General features: G+C 34.1%; 1 protein-coding gene across 2 annotated transcripts in view; it reads left to right on the top strand.

Moving 5' to 3' along the window:
* The window catches only part of TMTC2 (transmembrane O-mannosyltransferase targeting cadherins 2), a 449,619-nt gene that overhangs the window by 287,118 nt on the left and 135,711 nt on the right, over window positions 1-26,790 (top strand). For both annotated transcript variants that reach the window (XM_030819895.1, XM_003259608.4), the window contains one exon: window positions 12,777-12,898. In XM_030819895.1, the coding sequence (XP_030675755.1) occupies window positions 12,777-12,898 (122 nt within the window). The remainder of the gene's footprint in view (window positions 1-12,776; window positions 12,899-26,790) is intronic.

The following is a 26,790-nucleotide window of genomic DNA, read 5'->3' as shown; positions in this document are numbered from 1 at the left end:
GATTAGTCATTAATCTATGAAATCCGAAAACAATATGAACCTCTGATTTTTAAGATAAGTCTCTTTATTTCATTTCATTTTTCCATTATCAGAAAGGATACAACCAGGAGACCAATGCCTGGTATATAGAGTTTGCCAGTCCAGAAAGGCAAAATATAGACTTGAGAGATTTTAGAAGTATACTCTGAAGATTATATAGTTAACAAGATAAGGAAATCATGAATGTTTGCCTATGTATCAAAAATAATGAATATATACAATTTATGAGCAAAAATCTATAATTTTTTCTCCTAAAAGTTTATTTCTCATTAAAAAGTGCAGTTTTTAAAATATATTTTTCTTCATTTTACACTATATATAAACTCTACATTATGTACTATGGTTACAGATGCTAATTTGCTAGGCATTAGTCTGTACACTACAAAGGCTAGCATCCAGTTCAGCTGCATTAAGTAGGTAATATATTTTGTTTAAAGTTTCAATTAAACCCAGGGCCAGAAGATATATAGCCCCTACGGGGAGTTTGAACACTTTAATGCCTATAGTAGGATTGCCTAAGGATCATGTGTAGGTCTAAATGTCACTTGCTTTCCTGGAAATATGATATGAGACAGTTGATTATATTTCATTGCTATTAAAACCACAAGAGCCCACCTGTTACATTAATTCATCCTCCTGCCAGTTTTGTGGTAAAGAAAAAGATCAAAGCTTAAAAACTTTATATTTAAATTGAATTATAAGGGTACGAATATACTCAAATTAATACCTAATTATATCCTCCTTATTCTCTGATTCCCAATAGTTTCAATGTGTTCTGCTCAAAAAAATCTGTTTTAAGGCTGGGCACGGTGGCTCATGCCTGTAATCCCAGCACCATGGGAGGCTGAGGTGAGAGGATTGCTTGAGCCCAGGAGTTGGAGACCAGCCTGGTCAACATGGAGAGACTCCATCTCTACACACCCACACCCATGGACACACACAAATGTTTTCTGAGACTTTAATATAAATAAATGAAAAAAAAGTATGTATTGTAATCTTTAATTGGGACAATACATGTGGAGTAAAATTTTTACTCAGTAGCAAATATAGGTTGGATTTTATTTAGAAAATTGTGATTTTATGTTACACCTGGAAAATTCCTTAACTGGATTTCAAAATCTTAACATTCTAAATGATGCTGACAATGACATCAGTTAGATGAAATAGACATAGTCATGTGGAAGAAGATAAGTTTGTGTGAAGGATACAATCTTGAAAATCAATGTCAAGGAAATGAGAAGATAGTCTTGCACATATTTAGAATAGGCAACTGTAGGGGTAGAAAGATGTGATACCTATCCTCAGTCATCATAAGGGTCATGGCCAAGACTCCTATAACAAGACAGGTTAACTTGACAAAAGCATAATGAATTTATTTAATCAAAGTTTTACATGATAGAGGAGGCTTCAGAAATGAAGATGAAAGACCTAGAGAAAACCATCTATTTCATGCATAGGTTTGATGAAGCATGGACAGCCTTGTAGAAATGTGATTGGACAAAAGGGTATGATCTAGTGTAATCCACTGAGTGGCGAACCCCAGCAAGATCTGTCTGTTCAGATTCTTTTCGGCCTCTCTTTGTAGCATTCCTTCCCTCAAGGTATGGTGCAGCACCCCTTTGGAATGAGGATCTTCAAGGGAGACAGGAGAGAGAAAGAGTGACCTTTCTAGATTTTATGCCCTGCTGTGGCGGAGAAGAGTTCTAATTTCTGTGATTGACTTAGGGGAAGAGTATCTATCTATGACTTGTTTCAGGGAAGACAGAGACATGGGAGACAGGAGGACAGGAGGAATTCAGAAAGGCTTTGTTTCCATGGTAGATACTAGAAGGCTTTGTCGGCCTAATATCTTTTAGTTCAAAGCATTTAGCATGCCAAAGTGCCATATTTTGGGGCATTGTGTTGAGAGCCTTAACACATGAAATATAAATTAGGTTGAAAATTCAATACATTAGTAATTGTACGTATTTTGCTGTGTACTCAAGTCTGATTTTCCTAATGAGTAAGGGAAAATTGTTTTCTACATAAAAATCTCATTTAACTCTTCCAAAGAGCTGTCATTTAGTTTTAATTTTATCTACACTGATAGAAGCCATCACCATATTCACTTGCTCTTAGCCAGAAGGCTGAGAAGCAATAACCGTTGCTGTATTCAAATTAAACAAAGAATGAAAATAGAACATGCAGAGTTTTGTTCTGGAATGCATCATTTTTGCCAACATGTTAATTATGGGAATGGAATTTTTGTGGATTATTCTAGAATCTTATTTTCAAGTATTCATTAAAAGTTGGATGAATTTTTCAATGTGTGCTATGCCTTAGTAATTAACATTAATATAGCAATTTATAATATAAATAAATTATTCATTGCCTATTATGGAGATACAGTGCTTGACTCAGGAGTACACATGGAATGTATTCCTAAAAAGATCTGTGTGGAGTTGAAAAGCCTTCCATTATACTCTTTTGACTCATAGGAGAGTGCTTTTTCTTTTATTGTTTTCCTGCAACTATACAATTCCTGTTTCTCTGAATACTATTTTCATTTGTTCCTTCCAGGCTAGTACAGTATTCACGCATTCTTTTTTCCTTTCTCTGGTATAAACCTTTCTTTTTTAAAAAATAATAATGCAATTTAGCTCTTCTTTGCATGTTTCTAGTGTTTACTAATTATCTCAGTTTTATTAAGCCATTTTATTTACTCCATTTTAATTTTCCTGAAGATAGTATTATATTTTTGGGGAAAAGATCCTTGCCTCTCCCAACATACTCGTGAAGAATCACACACACCACACTCACACATGCGCATGCGCACACACAATCTCACTCTATACTTTTTGAAAATTCTGAGCATTTAATAGAATTGGCTTTGACATTTGTGGATTGATTATTTTAGTGATTTATTTCCTTGAAAATATAAAGGAAATTGATTAGTCTGGAGAACTTCAGGATCCCTAGTTGCAAATAGAGAAATATGTACACAGACAGAATTCTGGCTTTTTTTCAAGTTGAAGTTTGATGGAACATCTGATGTTTCCAGTATATGACCTTATATTAGAAATTAGGAACTTGTAAAAGTTTCACTGAAGTTTAACCTACTTCTTAACAATTGGTGTTATTCCTTAATGAAACATGTATTTTTTACCCTATATTTCCCGTGTTTGGTTTAAAGCCACACTTTCAGACTTCAAGAGTTTCCCCTTAAGTTTAATGCTATAGGACTTGAAGAGTTGTATATTGAACCTTTTCCTAACTTTTCTCAACTTAAGACTCAGATAATATTACATTTTACTTTCAATACTACTGTACCGTAGCCGCCAAAGGATTTCCAATCAGAAGCAGTGTATCTGGGGCAACTAGAGGGTGTTATTTTTATAAGAATAAGATGACAAAAGTACTAGGATGGAGATACAAAAGATTCACGAAATTTGACTGCTAAAAGTTACATCAGGTTTGTGGCATAAATACATTTTAAAAAGGCAGACTCGCTAATGTTTCTAGTAGTGTTTCTAATGCTTCTAAACACTGTGAAGTAAAAAATGATGATTAAAATTACAGCAAGTTAAACTCTTAATATGATCACCCTTATGTCCTATGGCTCCATCAGACTGCAGGTTCTAGAAAAAAAGAATTATCTGGAAATTTCTCTTCAAGGGCATACTTAGTAAAAAAAAAAAAAACATCTAAATTCAAGTAGATACATAATGTGATCAATTATTTGTCAGCTATTTATCGAGGACTCTGTGGAGCCAAAGCTTTCTGGGCTTAAGGTGGAAGACAGAAAAATATATAAAAGATTTTGTGTCTGCTTCCATGCATCTCATAGTGTAGTTTTGTAGCAGAAAGATTCTAATTGCTTACCTAGCTAGGTTCCACAGTACATAAAAAGTGGGAGAGGGAGTTTGAATAAATCAAGAATTGAATACTATTCTCGAATGGGGAAACTCAATTTTGTAAAAATTGTCTTTTTCTCAAATTTATTCATAGATTTTAATTTAATAGCAATAAACATTCTGAAAAGAATTTTATCAAAAACTTGACAAAATGATTCTCCAACAGTAAAATATAGCCAAGAAAGTCTTAATGAAGAGTAAAGGGTGAGACTTGTTTGTTCTACTAGATACTCAAATATTAGATGAAGTGATTAGAGCAATATTGTACCCATGAGAAAAGAAAACCAGACCAATAGGACAAAGTGGAGACCCTGGAAATAATATCAAATTATTTAAGGTTGTTGTAGATAATAAATGTGAAATTAAATATTGGTCAGGGAAGGAAATTTGTGTAATAGTCAATCTAGACAATTGAGTAAATGTTTGGGAAAGAATAACATCAGATACTTGTCTCATACCACATAGCAAGGTATATTTCATGTGGAATACATAATTCATTTTAATAACGAAACTATATAATTAGAAAATATACATATCTCCATGATATAGAAAGGAATGTTTTGTGTATAAAAGATACTTTACTAGTATTTTGTGTAAAAGATAGTCCAAGAATTCTTCTATACATTTATTTTGAGGTTATAATAAGAGATGTGTTTTAAAAAGATAATTAAAAAATACAATGATAATTGTGGAAGTGCAGTACTTACATAAAATATTGGGAGGGGAATTTGAATAGACAACAAACTGAATACTGATTTTGAATGAGAAAACTGAATTTTGGGAAAATTGGCATAGTTTTATTTAAAATAACAAAACACTGGAAGGAACCTAGATGCTTAAAACTAGCAAAATATTTTGCTATATAATTGATTTTTTTCAATATGTAATTCAAATTCTTGGAAAACACATCAAAATTTGCCAGTGGCTATCTATGGGTGATATAATTCTTTCAGTCTTATAAAATTATGATCTTTCAGGCTTTCTTCAATGAACAGGTATAATGTTTACAATTAGAAAACAGAATTATAACTATTAAATGGAATAACCAAGACTTGATCTAGATGCAGCCAATCTTGAATAGATCAACTAAAAATTAAGAATGAGATGGGATATTTTAAACCAACTAGGATATTTTTACCTCTTTATGAAATGAATGTATATAAATATCTGAGCACTGGTGAACCTACAAATGATTATCCATTTTGGAGATTATGGAGTTATTTATTCTTAGCCCTTCATGTTGTAAATGATAAAAGTGAGGACCTGTGAAATCACTTATTTTTCTAAAACATACAGCTATTAATGGCAAAATAAGAATTCAAAACCAAGCCATCTAAAATACTATTTTGGTATGTATGTTTAATTTCCGTGTGTGTGTGTGTGTATGTGTGTGTGTGTGTGTGTGTGTGTGATTTTCAAAATTTCTCTCATTATTGATTTCTAGTTTTATTCCATTGTGATCAGAGAATATACTTGATATAATTTAAGGTTTTTTTAGTTTTTCTAAGACTGCTTTGTGGCATAATATATGGTCTATTCTTGAAAATGATCCATGTACTGAGGTGAAAAATGTGTATTCTGCAGCCATTGGAAGAAATGTTCTGTAAATATCTATTAGATCCATTTGCTCTATAGTGCCAATTAAGTCGTCTTTCTTTGTTGACTTTCTATTTGGATGATCTGCCCAATGCAGAAAATTAGGTTTGAAGCCTTCAGCTATTATTGTATTGGGGTCTATCTCTCTAGCCCTAATAATACTTGGTTTATATATCTGGGTTCTCCAGAGTTGGGTGCGTATATATTTACAATTGTTATATCCTCTTGCTGAATTGACACATGTATCATTATATAATGACCCTCCTTGTCTCTTTTTATAGTTTTTGTCTTGAAATCTGTTTTGTCTAGTGTAAGTATAGCTGCTCCTGCTCTTTTTTGCTTTCCATTTGCATGGAGTACTTTTTCCATCCCTTTAGTTTCAGTCTGTGTGTGTCTTTATAGGTAAAGTGTGTTTCTTGTATGCAACAGATTGTTAGGTCTTTTTTTTTTCTTTTTATTCAGCCACTCAGTGTTTTTATTGGAGAATTTAGTCCATTTGTATTCAATATTATTATTTATAAATAATGACTTACTCTTGCCATTTTGTTGTTTGCTGGTCATTTTGTGGTCTTCTTTTTTTACTTCCTTCCTGTCTTTTAGTGAAGGTGATTTTCTCTGGTTGTATGTTTTAATTTCTTGCTTTTTATTTTTTGTATATCTTTTATATGATTTTAGTTTGAGGTTACAATGAAGCTTGCAAATAATAGTTCATAACCCATTATTTTAAACTGATGACAACTTATCACTGAGAGAGAAAGATTAATAAACAAGAAACTAGAAAATGAATAACTCTACACCTTAAATTTCACCCTCCTGCTTTTTAACTTTTAATTCTTTCTGTTTATGTCTTATACTGTGTATGTCTTGAATAGTTGTTGTAGTTATCTGTTTCGATTGGTTCATTTTTCAATCTTTCAACTCAAGATATGAGTAATTATGTACCACCTAATTATGTATCACAATTGCAATTTTATAATATTCTGTGTTTTTCTTCATACTTACTACTACCAGTGAGTTTTGTACTTTCAAATGATTTCTTATTGCTTATAAAGGTCATTTTTCTTTCAGATTGAAGGACTCCCTTTAGCATTTCTTATAGGACAAGTCTGGTATTGATTAAATGCCTCAGCTTTTGTCTGGGACAGTCTATTTCTCCTTCATGTTTGAAGGATATTTTCACTGGGTCTACTATTCTAGGATACAAATTTGTTTGTTTGTTTTCCTTCAGCACTTTAAATATGTCATGCCACTCCCAGCCTCCACTGAAAAGTCTGCTGCCTCACATATTAGAGCTCCATTGTATGTTATTTGTTTATTTTCTCTTGCTGCTTTTAGGATCCTTTCTTTATCTTTGACCTTTGAGAATTTGATTAGGACATGTCTTGAGGTAGTCTTATTTGAGTTAAATCTTCTTGATGTTCTATAACCGTCTTGTTATTTTGGTATGTAATTCATAACTCAGTGCTGGATCATAATTATGAATAATTTCAATAGGTAGATAAACCAAGTTCATCAATTAATTAATTAAAGTGAACTTATTTTATTTTAAAATTATGTTGCCAAATTAGTTCCTAAGGAACAAATTAATAGTAACCTATAAAAGGGAACTTATCATAGCAAACCTTAAAATTGCTAAAAGTGCTCATTAAAAGAAAAATGACCAGCACATAAAATAAATTCATTATAAAAACCACCAAAAATAAACCTGATATCTTAGAAGGAAAATAAGAATTACTTAAAAATGGAATGAATACCTTAGCAACCAGCTAAGTTCTCAAACTCCGTGGAGAGACTAGAAATTAGGTAGATTAAGGTAAAAATGCCTGCTTTTCTAGCAAAGCATCCTAAAATTAGCAGTACTGGCAATGAGATGCTTTCAGTGTATTAGGGGCTGGAAGCCTGCTAGAAATCAGTTGGGACCATTTTGTAAATGTCCCTGTTCTTTAGAGACTAGAACAAAAAATTGTAATTTGTGTGAGTCCTTTAGAAAAATAGGCTTTTCCCCCCATGAGCTTATCTGGCAGCTTTTTAATAAAGAAAGTTATAAAACTTATATAATTTTTTGAGTTATAGCTTGGTGTATGCAATTGGTTGTTGTCCTCATGTCAGTCACGTACGCATCACTCTATCAGTGTCATAATTTTGCCCGTAGCCACTTACTATCTGAGGTATCACTCACTTAATATTTTTCTTCATTCCGAAGCACGATGTCTGTGTTACCACATTTTTAACACAGATTAAATCAAATTCATACATACCACATTTTTCAAAAGGTTTTTGTTGTTTTTGTTTCATTTGCACCTACAAGCAAACTTTGGGGAACACCGATAAATTATTTCTTTGTCACTAGATTGTAAGTAGGAACAAATGATAATCTACTTAACCTTTATGTATACCATCATATGCATTATTCATGTTCATTAACCTGGATTGATGTGCAAGATATATGTTCAAAAGTTTTTTAAGAAGGCATTTAACAATTACTGTAGGAGTTGAGGAAGGGATAATTACTTTTCTTAACAGTGGTCACATAAGTTTCTTTAAAAATTAGGAAATCTATACCGTCTTAATAATAATTCCCACTACGTGCTCTATTCTTTATCTGCAAGCAGGAGCTGTCCAGTAATTTGAAACATAAGAGTCAGTGAGATGTAGACTATTACATCATCAACAACCCAACATTCTTTCCTTAAGGAGTTAGCCTTTGCCTGGGTTATTTAGACCTGGGGCTTTTTAGGGAGAGAGAGTGACATTATTTGTTCTACATCTGAAACCGGTTTATGTCTGTCTGAAGCCAACCTGGAGACATCCAAATTCCTTTTGTCTGTGAGTGAATTGGAAATAAATATGGATGATGAACCTGATCATTCTATCATCGCACAGCAAATCTCCTCATTCTTATGAAAGTACCTTTATTATGTCATTTCTTACAGAATGAGAAAGGAAAATAGTCATCGTTGTTTCTTTCCTCCTGGGCACCATAAACATTTTTTTCTATTATTGTAAGTTAAGAAAAATTACGGTACCAGAGAATATGACTTAACCCTTATCCCCTGTCCTATTCTCGACCAAGTATCTTTGTTTCCTTCCTTATTGAATTTATTGAACTTTCTTTTCCTGTGGCCATTTCCTTTATGGAATTTTTATGATTTCAGCACTTTAACCAAGCTTGTAGGATCCCATATGTACCACTCTGTCCTAAAACTAAATGCACTGATGGTACTTTTTGCAGTTATTAAATATTTTATTCCCTCTCTGAAGACTTTTGATAGTATTTGTGTAGAATGGTATGGTGGAAAGAGCCAGAGAAAACTCTAATCTGAATCCTGAATTTGACATTTGCTTTTTTTTTTAAATCTTGAGTGAGTTTGTTAAGCTCTCTGAAGTATAGTTCATTTGTAAAATGAGACTGATAATAACAGTGTAGGGATAATGTAAAGGTAGAAAATATTATATTTAAGATATTAGTAGGTACTCAGTAAATAATAAATTTTATATGGCAGGCAGCTTGATGCAATGGGAAGCTATTTAATCATTTTAGGATAGGATTATTAACTGTCCTTCTGCAAGTCACTGATCATTCCTGAGCCTTTGCCTTCATTCATAAAATGGGTATTCCACCCTCTAACGAGGATTGGAAATGAGAAATGTAAAGCTCTTAACCTTGCCAGTGTCAGGGATATTCCAAGTACTTGTTCTTAATAGTGTTTGTTGCTTAAATCTTTATTGAGTTACCTTTTTTAACATATTTAAGTTATCCACAATCATTTTTTTTTGCATTTTAGGTTTTGCATCTTGATTTTATTAACATTTATAAGCACCCTTTTTGTGTTAAGTTAGCCTTAGAACTAAAGTACATATTCTAGACTTAGAACTAAAGTGTCACATATTTCCCTCTTAAGAATTGAATTACATATGCGTAGAAAGCAGTTTTAAAGGTCAGTCATAGATTACCATTGCTCTTCCTTATTCTCTTAATTCAATAGATAAGCCCAAGGCAAAGTGAAATGAATGGGCTGGCTGATGTATCACAAGCTAGAAAATAATTTTCTATGAGTGAGAAACAGCATAATTCTCACTTGAGCTGGGGATTTGGAAAGTTTATGACTATTTTCTATTAGCTGGTGAAGGCAATGAGTTAAGGTCGGGTAGTCCTGAGTTTAAATTGCAGTTTCACCATGTTACATATTCATGATTTTGAGTGTATAATTTAGCCACACTGCTTCTCAATTTTTTCCATCTATAAAATCCAAATAGTGACATTCCTTGGTAAGCAATGAGAGATGTTTATAAAGCAACTATTATATATATTAAATTGAAAAACTGTTTCATCTTGCAAACCTACTTTGATCAATTGGTAGTGATTGAGTGGGGCAATGTGTTAAGGCCACTTTGGGAGGCTAAGTGAGAAAAAATTCTACATGCCCGAACATGTGGAGTAAGAGGAGTGGGTGAACATAAGTCAGACATTTGTCACCTGTAACTTGTTACTGTAATCCATAGTAAACACTCAATTATTATTATCATAGTCATCATTGTTATTATTAAGACACAATGAATGGTTACATGAAGTTCTTCAAAGTTGTAATAAGTGGTACCAGAGTAGGCTATTTATCAGTTTTCATATACTTGCGAAGATGCATGATATATTACATTACTCATTTATAGCCCTTTAATATTTTCTTATCTCAAAGCTTTACAAATTATTAAGTCACTTAGGAGTTCTTACTGAAAAAAATGGACCAGTCATTAATTATTGAGCAAAGTAATAATATTTCATTTAAAATAGATTTTAATAATGATAGCTTTCTGACTTGGAAAAAAAGCAAGTATACTTTCTGAAATAAATTTTAGATATTAACAAAATAATGAAGATTTCTGTTTCAAAAGTGCTCAGGAATTGGGGTTATCTTCACATGCTTTTTCTGTACGGAAGACCTACTGTTATTCTAAAACTCAATTAAATTTTTATATGAAAAGTAGAAGCTATATTAAATACAATGGTTGTACAACTTTTTTAAACTGGCCTATAAGCACTTGAAGAGCCAAAGTGAATTTCAGGTTGATTTTGTATGGGACCTGTAATTTAGGCCCATATTCCATCTGGCTTTATAATCCATTTAAGAGATAAATATATAGATATGTTTTATCATTAATTGCTTTACATTTTTCAGTATTTTAGGGTTTGTGTACCTTTTCTGTTATATAAATTATATATAGTGTTGTTTTAATATGAAGTGATTCACTTTTCCTAATAAAAATTATTATTTCCTTTATTTGGAAACATTTGTTAGTTCAATATGGCAAGAAAAAATCCATCTGACAGCGTGTTAGTTTTTATAGAGATATGAAAATAAAAACAATAAAATTATAGAAATTTATGGAAATTAAAAAAACAATTTCTAATCTATCATTTTAACAACTACAAGCATTTTTGTGTATTTTATTCCAGTCTTTCATCTTTGCTTCAGTATTTCTTTTGTCTTTCCTTAGACATATAATTTAATTTCACCAACTGCTTAAGTGCAGATATGTTTTAAATTTTCAGGGAAAAAAATCAAACATTTTTCAATTATCATTTTTATGATAATAGAGTTTAAGGATTGTTCATTGAACTAGAAACACATAGATATGTGTGAGTGGGTAAAAATGTATATTTTTATGCATACTATGTATTATTTGTCACCAATATTTTTCACTATCCAGCAAAGCAAAGGGCATTCAAAAGATCAAGAGACTCAAACCAATTCACTTCATCAAACATATTCATATTTACAATACCATAGTAATACAAGTTGAATATGATTAAAACAAAAAGGAATGAGTTCTTCCTTTGAAGCAAAAAATGTACATCCAATGTAGGTAATTCATTTACAAAAAGCCTCTGATTACGCCTCTAAAAGAAAAAGCTGTCATGATTATGATTACTTATGCTTATATATAAAGGTCTGTCTGGAAAATAATGCAAGTTACCAGTTTACTGCTTGGTCTCAGAAACTGAGTAGTGTCTCTACATTTGCAGTGCTTAGTAAAACTACAATATTTAACTTAAATATATAAATTATCTTAAAATACAATTTTTGCATCAGTTGAATATTTTGTTCACTATATAATCATATAAGGGAAAGGGGAATGATAATTCATAGGCAGCTTGTATACTTTTGGCTTTATTTCCAACTTCTTTATCCTGCTTTGCTGTTAGTTAAATGCTCTTTGGTAGCTAAAATATATATTAGAGCAATGACTCGTGGCCAAAATGCCTCACACTCATGTTGTGTGTAGTGCTGGGCATGCTTGATAATTGTCATCTGTTTATTGGATTTTCCAAATGAAACTGGTAAATTTTATTTACTTAGTTAATTTTATTAATCATAATTTTAATTATTTAAATAAAATATTTTTATTGTTTGAGGCAGGGTCTCACTCTTTCACCCAGGCTTGAGTGCAGTAGTGCTATCAGGGTTCACCGTAGCCTTGATCTCCCCCACTCAGGTGATCCTCCTGCCTCAGCCTCCTGAGTAGCTGAGTCTACAGGTGCATGACACCACACCCACCTAATTTTTTTTCAGAGATGGAGTTTCACCATGTTGCCCAGGCTGGTCTCCAACTCCTAGACTCAAGCTATCCGCCTGCCTTGGCCTCCCAAAGTGCTGGGATTACAGGCATGAGCCCCCTATCCTGGCCTTCATTTACTTGTTAACATATAAAATTCAAATAGTTTCTTTAAAAAAATCAGCAGCAGTGTTTAATCTAAATATATTTTTAACTCTTTCAATTACTCTTTCTCAAAAAGGTAAGTCATTTGTGGATAGGATCTCACACTTTTTTCTTATAGTTCCTTTATAAGGCTTTCCACTTGATTATTCTATAAATACTTGAATTTCTAAAGGAATAAATGAATATGAATAAAAAAACAAAAGAATACAGAACAAACAGCTCTCAAAAAGGAAAAGAAATGATGATAAAGGACATATATCTGGGAATCAGATGTTCTATGTTAAAAATCAAAGCTTTACTACTTACTAAATTTTTTACTTGAGCCATTTTACTTCATTTTCCAAACACATGATTTTTCATCTGTAAAATGGGAATCATGATGACTTCTTTGGGAATCAGATGAGAACATGAATGAAAGTACTTCCCACAGCATCTGAAATTCCACGCAGTATGATAATGATGATGCTGTTGCAAATAATGTGGAAAAGCTGTATCCTCCCTTTGATCTTCATGATTAATTCTCTTTCCCAGGTGAAGCATATATGCGTTTAAGCAAACTCCCTGAAGCAGAGCATTGGTATATGGAATCACTGAGATCCAAGACTGATCACATCCCTGCTCATCTCACCTATGGGAAGCTGCTAGCTCTAACAGTGAGTAACTGCCTTCCTTGGTCTTTAAAACTTGGTTTTCTCCACGAAGGCTGGGACAGATGAGGTTTGAGGTACTGTTTTACAGCCAGTTATCTCAGCTATTAGGGATGTAATGGTGGTGATACTAACTTTGAACCCTGTACAGAAAATATAGAAAAATGTGTTACTTTGCCTATGAGGTTTGGTCTAGATAAGATGTGAGATGTCCGTATCATCCCTGTATCAAAACATCTCCTGTATCCCATAAATATATACACCTATTATGCACCTATAGAAAATTTTTAAAAGAATTAAAAAATTAAAAAAACAAACAGATGTGAGGTGCCGTGATCCTTGATGTAACTTTGAAAAATATAAATGGAGAATCCCAAATATGGAATTACATAATGAATTTGTTCTAATAATGATATTTGCATAAATATTATGTTCTACAAACCAGTGTTAGCCCCAAATTGGCTATACTTAGAACTAAATCTGATTCTTGTAAATAGCCAACATTGTATAAAATTCTGTGTGCTGAAATTCCTTCTAATTGAAATCATTCTGTAAGAGAAGTGAGGCTATCCGATGGCCTCTTACTATGTGACAAGCACCCTTGGAGCCCACCATTCCATGAAAGTGACATGAGTATGGAGCATAAAAAATTACTAGTATTGTACCACTATGACCTATAAAAATGGTAATTTCATATATTTCAAAGTAATAGTAATGTCTTTATTTTACACAATAGTGAATTGTTTAAAAGTTTAAGTAAGTTTTCTGAGCTCACATAGACAATAAGTGATAGAACTAGGCTTCAATCCTAGTCTGAATCAAATATCTGTATTATTTTAGTTATAGTACCTAATTTCTCTTCAATATTCATAAAAATAAATGAGTATTCGAAAAACATAGAGCAAATGATCAGGACGGTGATTCCTAAGTGAATTCATTGAAAAGTATTTTTGTATTACTTCAAAAATAATAACATTCTACTTTCCACAGAAGATAACACTTACAGTTGTCAAATATCCATTCTAAAATACCACTAAAATACTCTTCAAGAAATCATGTAACACTTTAGGAGGCCAAGGCAAGCAGATCACCTGAGGTCAGGAGTTCAAGACCAGCCTGGCCAACACGGCAAAGCTCCATCTCTACTAAAAATACAAAAATTAGCCAAGGGTGGTAATGCGTCCCTGTTATCCCAGCTACTCAGGAGGCTGAGGCAGGAAAATCACTTGAACCCAGAAGGCCAAGGTTGCAGTGAGCTGAGATCATGCCACTACACTCCAGCCTGGGCAACAGAGTGAGACTCCATCTCAAAAAAAAAAAAAAAAAGAAATCATATAGGTAGACTAAGTAACCAGAAAACATCCCACCAAAAATATTTAGATCTACTTAATAAAATATAGCAGATATGTTTTTAACACTAAACTGAGCATGAGTAGTAAGATAAGTTCCTAGGAGCTAGAAATGAAGTGGTAACTGAATACCAGAGCAGTGAACAGCAGGCTGATCCTGCAGCTCATCTGGAATTATTTACTGATTGTGGAAACCAGTGAGAAGGTGGTTTTTGTTTGTTTGTTTTCATTATTTCTAGAATAGGAAACAACACTTTGGACCAATGGAAGAGCAGGAATTAAATGCTAAATAAGGCAGGGAAATTCATACCTGCCTTGAAAGGACAACATAAGTTTGTCCACAAGTATAAGAAGGCAGCGTGAATGTTTGCCTATCTCAGAATGGGATCTGGATGGAGAGTGAACAAAGTATCTGCTGGGAATTTGTTGCTCCTGTCCTTTCTTTACCAAGCTTTGGGTTTTGAATTTACCTACGTGACCCTGGAATTCCCAAGCCAATAAATTAAATAAAATTTAGTCTACTAAAAACTTTTGCTGAAGAAGTTACTGGAGATGTTCTTCAAAAGAACACAAATCTAGAAGGAATGCTGGAGTGAGGTGCATAAAAGTACTGGGCAAAGAAATTGGTGATCATGTGGGCAAATCAGACTAAGCTTTTAATGAATAAAATATTAAGGGAATACTATAAAGGAACAATAGGAATGGGAAGAGAGATTTCAGTGGATAAGAGATTACAGCTGATTTTTGCAACTCAGAAAGCAGTTGAAAGTATATAACTGACTTGCCTGGGAGAAGGAAATGAAAATCTAAACTTTGGAATGGGATAACAATGAAAAGAAATCTGGCTTACGTCAAAGAAACCTGGAGAGGCTCAAGACATGGAGGCAGCTGACACAGAAGAGTCAGTTAAGGGACATAAAATGGGATAGTAAATTGCAGCCAATGAATGGAGTATTCAGGTCTCTCCCCTTTGCCCACAAATGCCAGCAACTAGGCACCTGCCTTCGAGGCAAGGGAAAGGGGCCCTTAAGAGGTAGAACAAGTAAATAAAGAGAAGTTCAGGATTCAAGAACAGCTTGCACAGTTGAAGGCAGAATGAGGAGGGGAGTGAAAAGAGGACTGACTGAGGGTCTTCCCATGGAGTACTCAGATCCTTAATACCCCTCTCCTATCCCATGCAGAATACCAGCAGCACAGGGTTTACCCCATTTCCTTCAGCCCACCCTTTTTGCTTACACCTTACCTCTCAAGAAATTGTTGAAATCTGATCCAGGGAAACTAAATCACAGTAAGGAAAAGATTTTCAAATACCTACATTTAGAGGTCCCCTGTAAATGACTGGCTCCCAAACCAGACACAGCACAGTGAATCTATTCCATCTGGAATGCCTGTCTGTGTCTTAGGAATTCGATTCAGCTTTTATTAATTAACTCATTCTTAAACATCAATGGGTAACCAAGGATCATCAATCATATCAGGAAAGACACAAATTAAAAAGACTGGAACTAAAACAAATTATTAGGAGAAGGAACTCTAAGGAAATGAAGAAATCTTTAAAAGAATAATAATCCTTAGAAAGAGATAGAAATATATAGCATTTTATGAAGCAGGATGCCATGAAAAGAAGAAACCAAAAAAAGCAAGAAAGAGCTTATAGAGTTTAAAGATATGATAGCAACACGATTTTCATTTGGAAGATAGGAAAATGAAGGTAATGAAATCTTCTTATATGCGAACAGAAAATGAGGACATAAAAGAATGTAGAAGAGGGAATTATGAAAGAAATCAATGTGGGGTCCAAATGGCAGAGAAGGAACAAAGGAAGGGAAAGAACAATAACTAAGAATTGAAGATTACTGTCTTTATTTCTGCTATTTACAGATATTTCTAGTTTAATCACCTGGGAAAAGTTGTTTTACCCTAAGAAAACCTTTTCCCATTTCTGTACTGATGATTCTTTTTGATGTGTGGTGATTCACACAACTCCACATAAGTATTAAATTAATATACCTAAACTAGATTGATAAATGGCGACCTTTAAAAAAAAATCTAAAAGTTTCAGATGTCTGGTTCATTGCCCACCCGCACCCCCCCAAAAAAAAGTTAGAAAAGAAAAAAAAATTAAACTTAAATTTCCATGATTCTTTATATGCTTAGACCATGGCACTGGATATAGAAACCATGTGACCTTTCTAAAAAAATTTTTCAAGCCTGAATACTTAGGCTTCCTGTACCAAAAATATGATTTTAAAGGCTGTTTTATTCTTTTCAGGAGGCTTTTTTTTTTTTCAGATTTAGAAGTTTTAATTTACCAAACCATATGGAAGGAAAGGAAAGACTCCTATACTACAATCCAAATTTTTAATCCCCCCTACCAAGACTTTTATAGTTTCCGACTTGCTGATTAGATGAAATACAAACCCTATTATGGAATGGCTGAAACTCACAGTGCCAAAACCCCACAACCATCTTTAACAGCTTCTTTCTAAATTATGACATTTGGCAAATTTCTGATCCCTATGGATAGCTTTTGTCTAATTTGGGGTTTCTTGGCCTGGTAACAGCCCACTGGCTTAACATAGAATTTGCAAAGGTAGAAAATACCACACATTTTGACTTCTGAATGCTTTAAATATATTATAAAATGGAATTGGCTGCTAGTCTAAAGAGAAGAGGAATCGAAATTGAGTGGTGTTTTCACTCTTTCATCAAAACTGGCCAAAGGCAAAATATGTAAAAATGAAATGCAACTATATTAGACTTAGACTGGAGAGTAGGATTTTATATAAGACTTATATGTTTACAAGATATATTAGAAAAATATTGATTATTAGTACTTTTATTACAGTCAGTGAAATGATTCACTCAGTACTTTTTTTAAAGTTTTTCTTTAAGAATTTGTGTAATATTTGCAGTATTTAGAAAAGTTCAAACGGATTTAAGGTTTCCCAGAATGCTTTGGCACATTCTATAGATCAAATCCTCTTTTATTTTTCTGCCAAAAATGTCCTTTTCCTCTCTTTGCCTGTTCAGATTTTACTTCTTCTGTGAAGTCTTGCCTGACTTTCTTAAGCAGTTACTTTTTTGTTTTTTTCTCTATACTTCATTAGTACCAGTCTCAGTATCTTCATAATAGGGCACTTCCAAATAGAATGACACATACATATGTGTCTGTCTTTTGACACTAGATACGGGGCAGGGGGTGAGTTTTTACTTTTTATTTCTTCAGTACCTGCCATTTCAATGTATTGGTTACTATCCCTGTACCTATGTGCCTTTTCCTTTATAAGTTATTTAAGGGCTGGGGACATGGCTTTTAAATGTTTTTGTTCCCTCCCTCCCCGCCAGTACTCATTCCCTCATTAATCCCTTCATTTGGTCAACACATATATTGAGACTTATTTCTTCAAGCTAGGTATTGCTTTAATCCTCAGTGATCTGTGCTGAAAAAAAAATGAATGAGGGTGGCATGATTATAGAGTGAATACACAGTAATCTTCCAAAATCCTAGATGGGGAGATGGGCACAAGAGGGGCGTGCGTCTCTTCAGTGCCTGTGCTTGACATGTGATATTTAATAGAAGCTTGATAACAACCCTTAGGGAGTATTATCCCCTTTTTATAAACGAAGATTCTGAGCTTCAAAGGTTTGAGGAACATCCCCAAAAGTCATTTCACTACTAAACGGTAGAATTGAATATAACTTCAAGGTTTTCTGAACTGTCATTAATTTTCTGTCCACATTAAATAATTTTAAGTGTGGAGTTTTTTCCCATTTGGTGTATGTGATTAAACTGATTGGAGATTGGAAAAGTAACTTGACTACTTAGTTACCTAGTAAGTTACAAGTTATTTAGTTACTCAATAACTACTTATCCCCCCATCCTCTTTTTATAACTTATTTTTAGAAACTATCTTTGGATACTAGTTTAATTTTAGTGCTTAAACAGAATTTTATTATTAGGCATGATAGGTCATGAACAGAAGACTTCAGTTTTAGGCTACTGACAGTTTTAGATCCTACATTATACTTCTAATACAAAAATTTCGGGGTATCCTGGGGAATAGTTTTGTATTAGAGTCATTGTAGCCTCCATGTTTAAATATAGTTGGACCCAAGTGACATCTCTTTAAAATATATGGAAATTTCATACCAATGTCATGTCCAATTAAAATACTAAACACAAGATGAGTTTGAATTGCTCTGCTTAAAATTGTGATTTATTCCTTGTTTGAACTTTGTTACCTAGGGCAAATGCCATGAATTTAAAATTGGGCATGCATTAAGAGAGAAAAGAAGGAATAACATTTCCATTAATATGGTATTTCAGATGGTTTTATAGCTGTTTCTAAAGTTGTGTGGGTTCTATAGTTGTGTGCACATGCTTATTTCGTTTCTTTTTGTCCTTTTTATTTAAGCCAAATATTTTTCAGTTTTGTGAGCCAATGAAATTAATATTGACTTAAATTGTAGTAAAAGTTACTTGGCTGTTAGCTTATTTTCCAGATTCAGGTTAGTAGGAGAGAAGGAAGGATATTGGAGCCTCTGACAGTAATTCTTGATACAGAAAACCTTTATTTTGGCTACGGCATGAGAGCACTGAGCCAGACTTCTGTGTCTAGCCAAAGTTAATTAGGCTACATAAAACTCCAGTTGTGGAAGTAGTGGAGGTTCCACAGAAAAAGTCCCATACCCTAGGCTAAATGATGTCAGTGTAGTTTATCTGGAAATGTAATGCAGTGTGTTTCCATGGGCCTTTTGCTATTATTATTTAGAGCTAAGACTTCTTTTTCATTCATTTGACCTTCTCCAGAGAAGAGTTACTTCCATTTTGGAAGCTGACCAATATTTGGGTTTTTTTGTTTGTTTGTTTGTTTATTATAATTACTGCACAGGCATGTTTAGGTTGGAGCTAGTTCGGAACAAATGGTAATTTTTCCTGTTAATCTGATTGAATAATTATTATGGATATATATATAATGCAAGTTGCTAAATTTGTTCTATGACAAAGGGAAGACATAATACCACATATATCATGCTACTGAAATATTGGATGAAAATATAGAAGGAAGTTTAATCACTACCATATATTCAGCTAAGCCTTTATATGAAGTTGCTGTACCTAAACGTTATGATTTATCAGTCTGGAGCTAATAGTTATCATTGTATTATTTTTACTCTGAAGCATAATGAATCTGATAGTTCATTTTTAAGGATCTCCCTTCCACTCCAAATATGCATTTGTTTTCTAGTACCAGTCTTATGATTATTCTACTTGCTGTCACTAAGTGGCACAGGAATCTCCAAAATCTCTCAGGCTTTTATTCTACTTTTGTATGTCACTTAGTAGAAATCATCATTAGAGCTATTTGTTTTGCCTGATAGTCTCAGGAGCAATAAAAATTAAAATACTCAAATTCTTTGGCATTAAAGGCCACGTGAGATAATTTCAGCTATATCTACATATATGTGCTGCTTTGCTTTTTTATTATTTATTTATTATTTTTGAGATGGAGTCTCGCTCTGTCACCCAGGCTGGAGTGCAGTGGCGCAATCTCGGCTCACTGCAACCTCCGCCTTCTGGATTCAAGCAATTGTTCTGCCTCAGCCTCCCGAATACCTGAGACTACAGGTGCGTGCCACCACGCCTGGCTAATTTTTGTATTTTCCGTAGAGATGGGGTTTCACCATATTGCCCAGGCTGGTCTCGAATTCCTGACCTCATGACCCACCTGCCTCGGGCTCCCAAAGTGCTGGGGTTATAGGCGTGAGCCTCCGCGCCGGGCCAGCTTTTTATTTATTTATTTCGAAATAAATAAGATTAGTTGACCCTTGAACAACACAAGTTTGAACTGTGCAGGTCTACTCATACACAGTTTTTTTTTTTTTCAATAAATTGGAAAAATTTTTGGAGATTTGCAACAATTTAAAAAAAAACATGCAGACAAACTTCATAGCCTGGATATATTGAATAACTTTTTTTTAAGTTAGATGTGTCATAAATACATAAAATATATGTAAATACTAGTCCATCATTTACTGCCATAAGTTATACACAAGTTTATTATAAAAAGTTAAAATTTATCAAAATTTATGCACACAAACACGGGCTATTAGTAGTTAAGTTTTGGAGGAGTCAAAAGTTATATGTACATACAAAAGTTATATGTACAACCCTGCATGAGGGTTGGCCCCTCTAACCCTCACATTGTTCAAGGGTCAATTGTATATTGCTTTTAAGGTAACTTACATTTTGTCATAGTCAACGACTCTCTGAGGCTGGCTTGCGGGTGGTAAAGGAATTTACCAAGACATTAATGAGTTTAGAAAGGCAGCTTTATTTAGAGAAACGAGGGAGATACATTGCAAGGGAGCAATGGGCAAGACAGCGGAGGGAAGGCTGTCTGCCGTTTGCAAAGAGGCAGGGGCTAGAGGGGAGTTTTACAAGGTTGTGCTGCTTTAGGCTGAATGCAGACAGGATGCTTGGGTGCAGGGGGTGCTGTGAGCAGCATGTTTGTAACAGGATACTTGGGTGCTAGTGAGCCGTTTGGAGTTGACCCCATTTCTCGTAACATTTGCCCTCTACCCCTGTTTCCTTTCCTGCTAGCTAAGCCCATTTGTAATTTTTTATTAACTCCCCAGGGGTCCACACATTTTTAAAATTTTATTTTTTATATATTTTTGAGACAAGAGTCTCGCTCTATCGCCCCAGGCTGGAGTGCAGTGGCACAATCTTGGCTCACTGGAACCTCCGCCTGTCGGGTTGAAGCAATTCTAGTGCCTCAGCCTCTGAAGTAGCTGGGACTAGGGGTGTCCGCTACCACGCCCGGATAATTTTAGTAAAGCTATGGTTCCGCCATGTTGGCCAGGCTGGTCTCAAGTCATCTGCCCATCTCGGCCTCCCAAAGTGCTAAGATTACCACAGGCGTGAGCTACCGTGCCCGTCTCACACATTTTATTGTTGTTGTTTAACTTGTCTGTTTGGTTTCTGTATTTGATCTATCATCGTCATTTAATGCAATTTAAATAGCTGGCTCAAGTCCTCATAATCCCTAGTACACTGATATTCCATATTACTGGAGGCATATAGATGGAGAAGTGACATGTTTTTTAAATATAGCTTGGCTTTCTTACAGAACTAAAAATAAAATTAAAAAAAAAGCAGTTCTGTGTAAAGACTTGCACTGGATACACATTTTTGTTGAGCCTGAACTTTGTCTCTTTCTATCTAATAAGCAGTGGTGATACAAAGACTAACAGCATTTCCTTAGCGTCTGTGTATTTAATTTCGGTGAAATTCACAATAAAAGTCAGTCTACCATACTAGTGACTGGTGGAAGTCGTTTTTGTTTCAGAAAGCACAATTATGTAGGTACATTCATTGTATTACCTTACCCTTTAATTTTTATTATAGGCACAGGATTCTATACCTCTTGGAAGATTCCACCCCCCACCCCCCATTTTATAGCTTTTATTTGTTAAATAAGCCCCACTGATACTCTGTGATACTTGACTTCATAGCTTCCAGCTTGTTATTCTTTCTGCTACATCATATTGACTCTCTTATCACATAATAAAGCATAAAAACATTTTAACATGAGTTAAACTGTTTTTAATTTATGCTTTATGTTTTCCTTGCTTAGTTATTTTTTGTCTAGTAATATATCAAGTAGAACATTTTGAGTATCACTCCTTGTTAAAACAGCATCTGGTCTAAGCCTGTGTTTACTCTTAGGAGTGATGGTACAGACAATATACATTTTTAGAAACAAACATATTTCTTCTCAAGTAGTTGGGCCAACGCTTTTACAAAAGGAAATTGTATTTTTTCCTTGTGGCATTTGGTTATACACACACACACACACACACACACACATGCACATAAACGATGCCACATCTGTTATAAGATGTGAAAGTCTTCATTTTTGCAGACTCATAAATAGGTTCAAAACCTGCCTGGCCATGAACGTGTTCACAAGTTCATAAGGTTTTTGTGATTTCCCCTTATGTTTACCTATATTACATTTGAGGCCCATGAGGCTCAGCAACCTGAAGCATGAAGCCTGTAGAGCCATAGAGTGTATCCTTAGTTTTTAGTAAAATTGTACTTGCTTTAGTAAAATTGTAAAATTAGTTAATTCTGGGGTCAGCTTCACATTTTTCCCAAGTTCTGAGCTTCTTATTCATTTCATATATCTCTTGATATATTAAATAAATCCTCATCTCTTGTTTTCTTCACCTTATGAAGAATTAAATATTACTTATAAGGTGGATTGTTTTGTGAGGTGGCTCCCTCCTGTTTTCTGAAAGCAGTACTATTTAAATTGCTTTGTTTGTTTGTTTTTGAGACAGGGTCTTGCTCTGTCACCGGAGCTGGAGTGTAGTGGTCCACACCTCCTTGGCTCAAGCTGTCCTCCTTCCTTGAATCCCCCAAGGCACTGGTATTACAGTTGTGAGCCACCACACCAGCCCCTTAAAATTGCTCTTTAGCTTTTTGGCTATTATGCTAAAATATATATATGTGGTACCTCATGTACATAAATGCCTGACTTCAAAATGCATAAAAACATTTTCAAAAGAAACCTTCATTCAGTTTTTAGATTTTTCTTCTAATACAGTTCTGAAACGAAATTGCATTTTCCGTGTATATTTTTAAAAGAAAAGAATTTTAACATAGCTACTGGTAAAAAAGATTTAAGTATTTGTATATGTGATAGAAAATAGTGATAGTGGAGTTTACAGCTGAGTTTTTAATTTAAATGTGATGTATATAGTTTTCCTCAAATGTGAAGTTTTGAAGGAACCATTATGATACTCCACACTGAAAGGGGTGAGGGTGAAGTGCATGGGAGACCTGAGTGAATTGGCTTGACCTTTATCTGGTAAACATTTAACTGGTAGAATGTTGGATTGAAGCCAGAGCACCTGAGCACTTACCTGCCTAGTAATTGATTTCTTCTCACAGTGGAAGGCACAATTCTTTTAAAAGGCTTAAAATTGCAGGACTCTCATTTGTACAACATAATTGAGGCTCTTTGTCAAAAGTGACAGGATGAGGTACATTCTTGAGCATATACTGTAATTCAGTCTGCATGGCAATAACAGTACCTGTGGTGTAGAGGACCTCAATATGCAGAATGACTCACGTATAAGTAGGACTCTTTTGTCAGTTTGACATTAGCTGTATGGCATAGAGTTTACATTGGGCACTGACTGTTGTATAAAGCCATATATAATGATGTCATATAATGGAGAAATAAGTATTGTGGTTTTTAGATGTAACATCACCAAGAAATTTTTGTCTCTGAAAGATGAAACCTGAAGATATCATCTATTTTATAGGTTTTTCTATTTCTCATCTTTTGAGATGAAATAGCAATAGCTGAAAGAGAAATAGACTTTCTGTCTGCTTGAATCAGAAATTTACCCACTTAAAGCAGAAAATTACTTGATCAGAATTGCAAGATTTCCTTGTATACCTCAAAGAGGTTAGTTACATCAGCAGAAGTAAAGGATTAAGTTTCAATCTATTGCTTTGGCTCAAGATGTTTTCCTGAGGGTGTCTGTCTTCCCCTTTTCTACCTAGGGTACACATTTGCCAAAGTGGTCATCACTCCACTCTATTTCTGCTGATATGGAAGAGGACTGTTCCATCCTGACTCCTTCACCATCTTGATACTTCTCTCTCTCTCTCCCACTCTCTCTCCCTCTCCCTCTCTCTCTCTCTATATATATATCTATAGATATCTCTCTATAGATATCTATAGATATATATATATAGAGAGAGTTATATATAGTTATATATGTCTATATGTATATAGGCATATATAGCTATGCCTTTATACATTTGCCTTGACTGTGCGTGTGTGTATATACATATATATGTACATATACATATATATATAGAAAGAGAGAACTATAATACTTTTATATACAGTTATATATGTCTATATTTATGTAGGCATATGTAATTGCATTTTTGCCTTTATACATTTGCTTCGACTGTAAACATTAGCAAAGCTGACTCAACAAGTAATGCTACACAGCAAGGATTGCTTTTAAGTAAGAATAAAAAGAAGAATTTCAAATATGCTGAAATTTAAGAATGCCAAGAAGATTTTACTACTGCCATTATTTTACTACTGCCATTATTGCTTTGATAGGAATTATCAAAGCAATATTCCTAAAATGTACAAAATCCATTTCCATAATGTATTCCACATAATATGATACTTCTAGATGTCCTTTGAAAAAAAAATCCAGTAGTCAAATTAGTGTGAGGAAAGATACATACTATATTTCTTTCTTAAAATATGTATATATTGTATCCATTAAAGGCTCTGAAAGTTTTCTTTGTATTTAAAGCCCTATTTAGCTTATTCGTCATATGGTACAGGTTTTTTCAAGTTGAATCCATTTATCCCAAGATAACAGTATTCTGCCAGATGTACTTTGGAGAATTTTATAAGATACCAGACTGAAAGGGAGCAGTCATGCAGAATACAAAAGTTTTAGAAATAAACATAAGTGAAAGAAACTACTATTTACCTGGTAAACTGGTAGACCTTGAGTTGGTGACAGAACACCTGAGCTGTTGCTCACTCAGTAATTTATTATGTCAAGTGTGCTGTCAGTGTTTAGCATTGGAAAATTTACTTAAAAAGAGTGTGATTCATTGCTCTTCTCTATGATTGGTATGATGGGTGGACGGAGATCCAGGAAATCAGGATGGAAGTGCCAATGAGGTCAACATTTTGAAAGAGAAAGATTTCTTAATTAACATTGAGGCTAGAGCTATGCAGAAAATAGCCATTTGTCTAGATGAATCCGAAAGAAAAGAGTTGAACTACCAGTTGATAATGTTATAATGCATTTAAAGATGTGTATGTAATTTTCAGAATACTAGTTAAAAAAAACAAAAACAACTTTTTTCATGCTTACAAAACTTCAGCCATAAGTTTGAAAGAGGAAATTGACTTTATTAATTTGTGATCTTAAGCAAATTGTAATTATTTTCCATTTCTCAAATAGAAACAGCATTTGGTGATTCCAGTATTTAAAATCTTTTCCTCACATATCTCTGGCAAATGTTGTTACTTCTATCCTATACAGAATAATACATCAGAGGAAGCAGTTATGACTTTGAGATTTTTCCTTTAACTGGAATGCTCTCACCCTCCACATTTAGCAGTTTGAGTCATAATCTTTTTTTGAGTTTTATCTTATGAATTTACTTGTGTTGCAAACTATTCCAACATGAAAAAAATATGAGGCACCTATGTATTTTTAACTCAGATAAAACAAAGGCTATAATTTTATGGCACTTCTGATAGACTTTTTAATGCAATTAATTTTTAATAAATATTTATTTTAGAATAGTTTGATTACAGAATTGAAGTTAGTACAGAGAGTTCTCATATACCCACACTCAGTTGCCCCTATTATTAATATAATACATTAGTATGATACAGTTGTCACAATTAATGTGCCAACATAGATATATTGTTATTAACTAAAGTCTATATTTTATCCAGATTTCTTCAGTTTTTCCTTAATGTCCTTCTGTTGTTCCAGGATCCCATTTAGGAAACCACGTTACATTTAGTAATCACGTCTCCTTAGGCTCCTCTTGCTGTGACAGTTTCTCAGACTTATTTTTATTATGATGACCTTGACAATTTTGAAGAGTAAAGGTCATATATTTTGTAGAATGTTCCTCAGTTGGTATTTGGCTGATATTTTGTCATGATTAGACTTAGATTATGGGGTTTGGGAGGAAAACCACCAGAGGTAAATTATCATCCTCATCATATCAAGGATATCTATTAGCGATGTGACTTATCATTCTTTATGCTAATCTTGATAACCTGGCTTGAGGTAGTTTTTGTCAGAGTTCCCCATTGTAAAGACACTCAGTGTATTAATCCGTTTTCACGCTGCTGATAAAGACATTACCAAGACTGTGCAATTTATAAAAGAAAGAGGTTTAATGGACTTACAGTTCCACATGGCTGGGGAGACCACAAAATCATGGCAGAAGACAAAGAGGAGCAAGTCACATCTTACATAGATGTCAGCAGGCAAACAGAGAGACAGACAGAGCGCTTGTGCAGGGAAACTCCCATTTTTAAAACCATTGTATCTAATGAGACTTACCTACCATCATGAGAACAGCATGGGAAAGACCCACCAACATGATTCAGTTATCTCTCACCAGGTCCCTTCCACAATATGTGGGAATTATGGGAGCTACAAGATGAGATTTGGGTGGGGACGCAGAGCCAAACCATATCATTCTGCCCCTGGCCCCTCCCAAATCTCATGTCTTCACATTTCGAAACCAATCATGCCTTCCCAACAGTCTCCCAAAGTCTTAACTCATTTCAGCATTAACTTAAAAGTTCACAGTCCAAAGTCACATCTGAGACAAGGCACGTCCCTTCTACCTATGAGCCTTTAAAATCAAAAGCAAGTTAGTTACTACCTAGATAAAATGAGGATACAGGCATTAGGTAAATACAGCCATTCCAAATGGGAGAAATTGTCCAA

The sequence above is a fragment of the Nomascus leucogenys genome, chromosome 10, assembly GCF_006542625.1.
Source record: "Nomascus leucogenys isolate Asia chromosome 10, Asia_NLE_v1, whole genome shotgun sequence".
In the NCBI taxonomy this organism is placed as follows: domain Eukaryota; kingdom Metazoa; phylum Chordata; class Mammalia; order Primates; family Hylobatidae; genus Nomascus; species Nomascus leucogenys.
The sequence above is the reverse complement of the archived record's forward strand: the minus strand, read 5'-3'. Positions and strand labels throughout refer to the sequence as shown.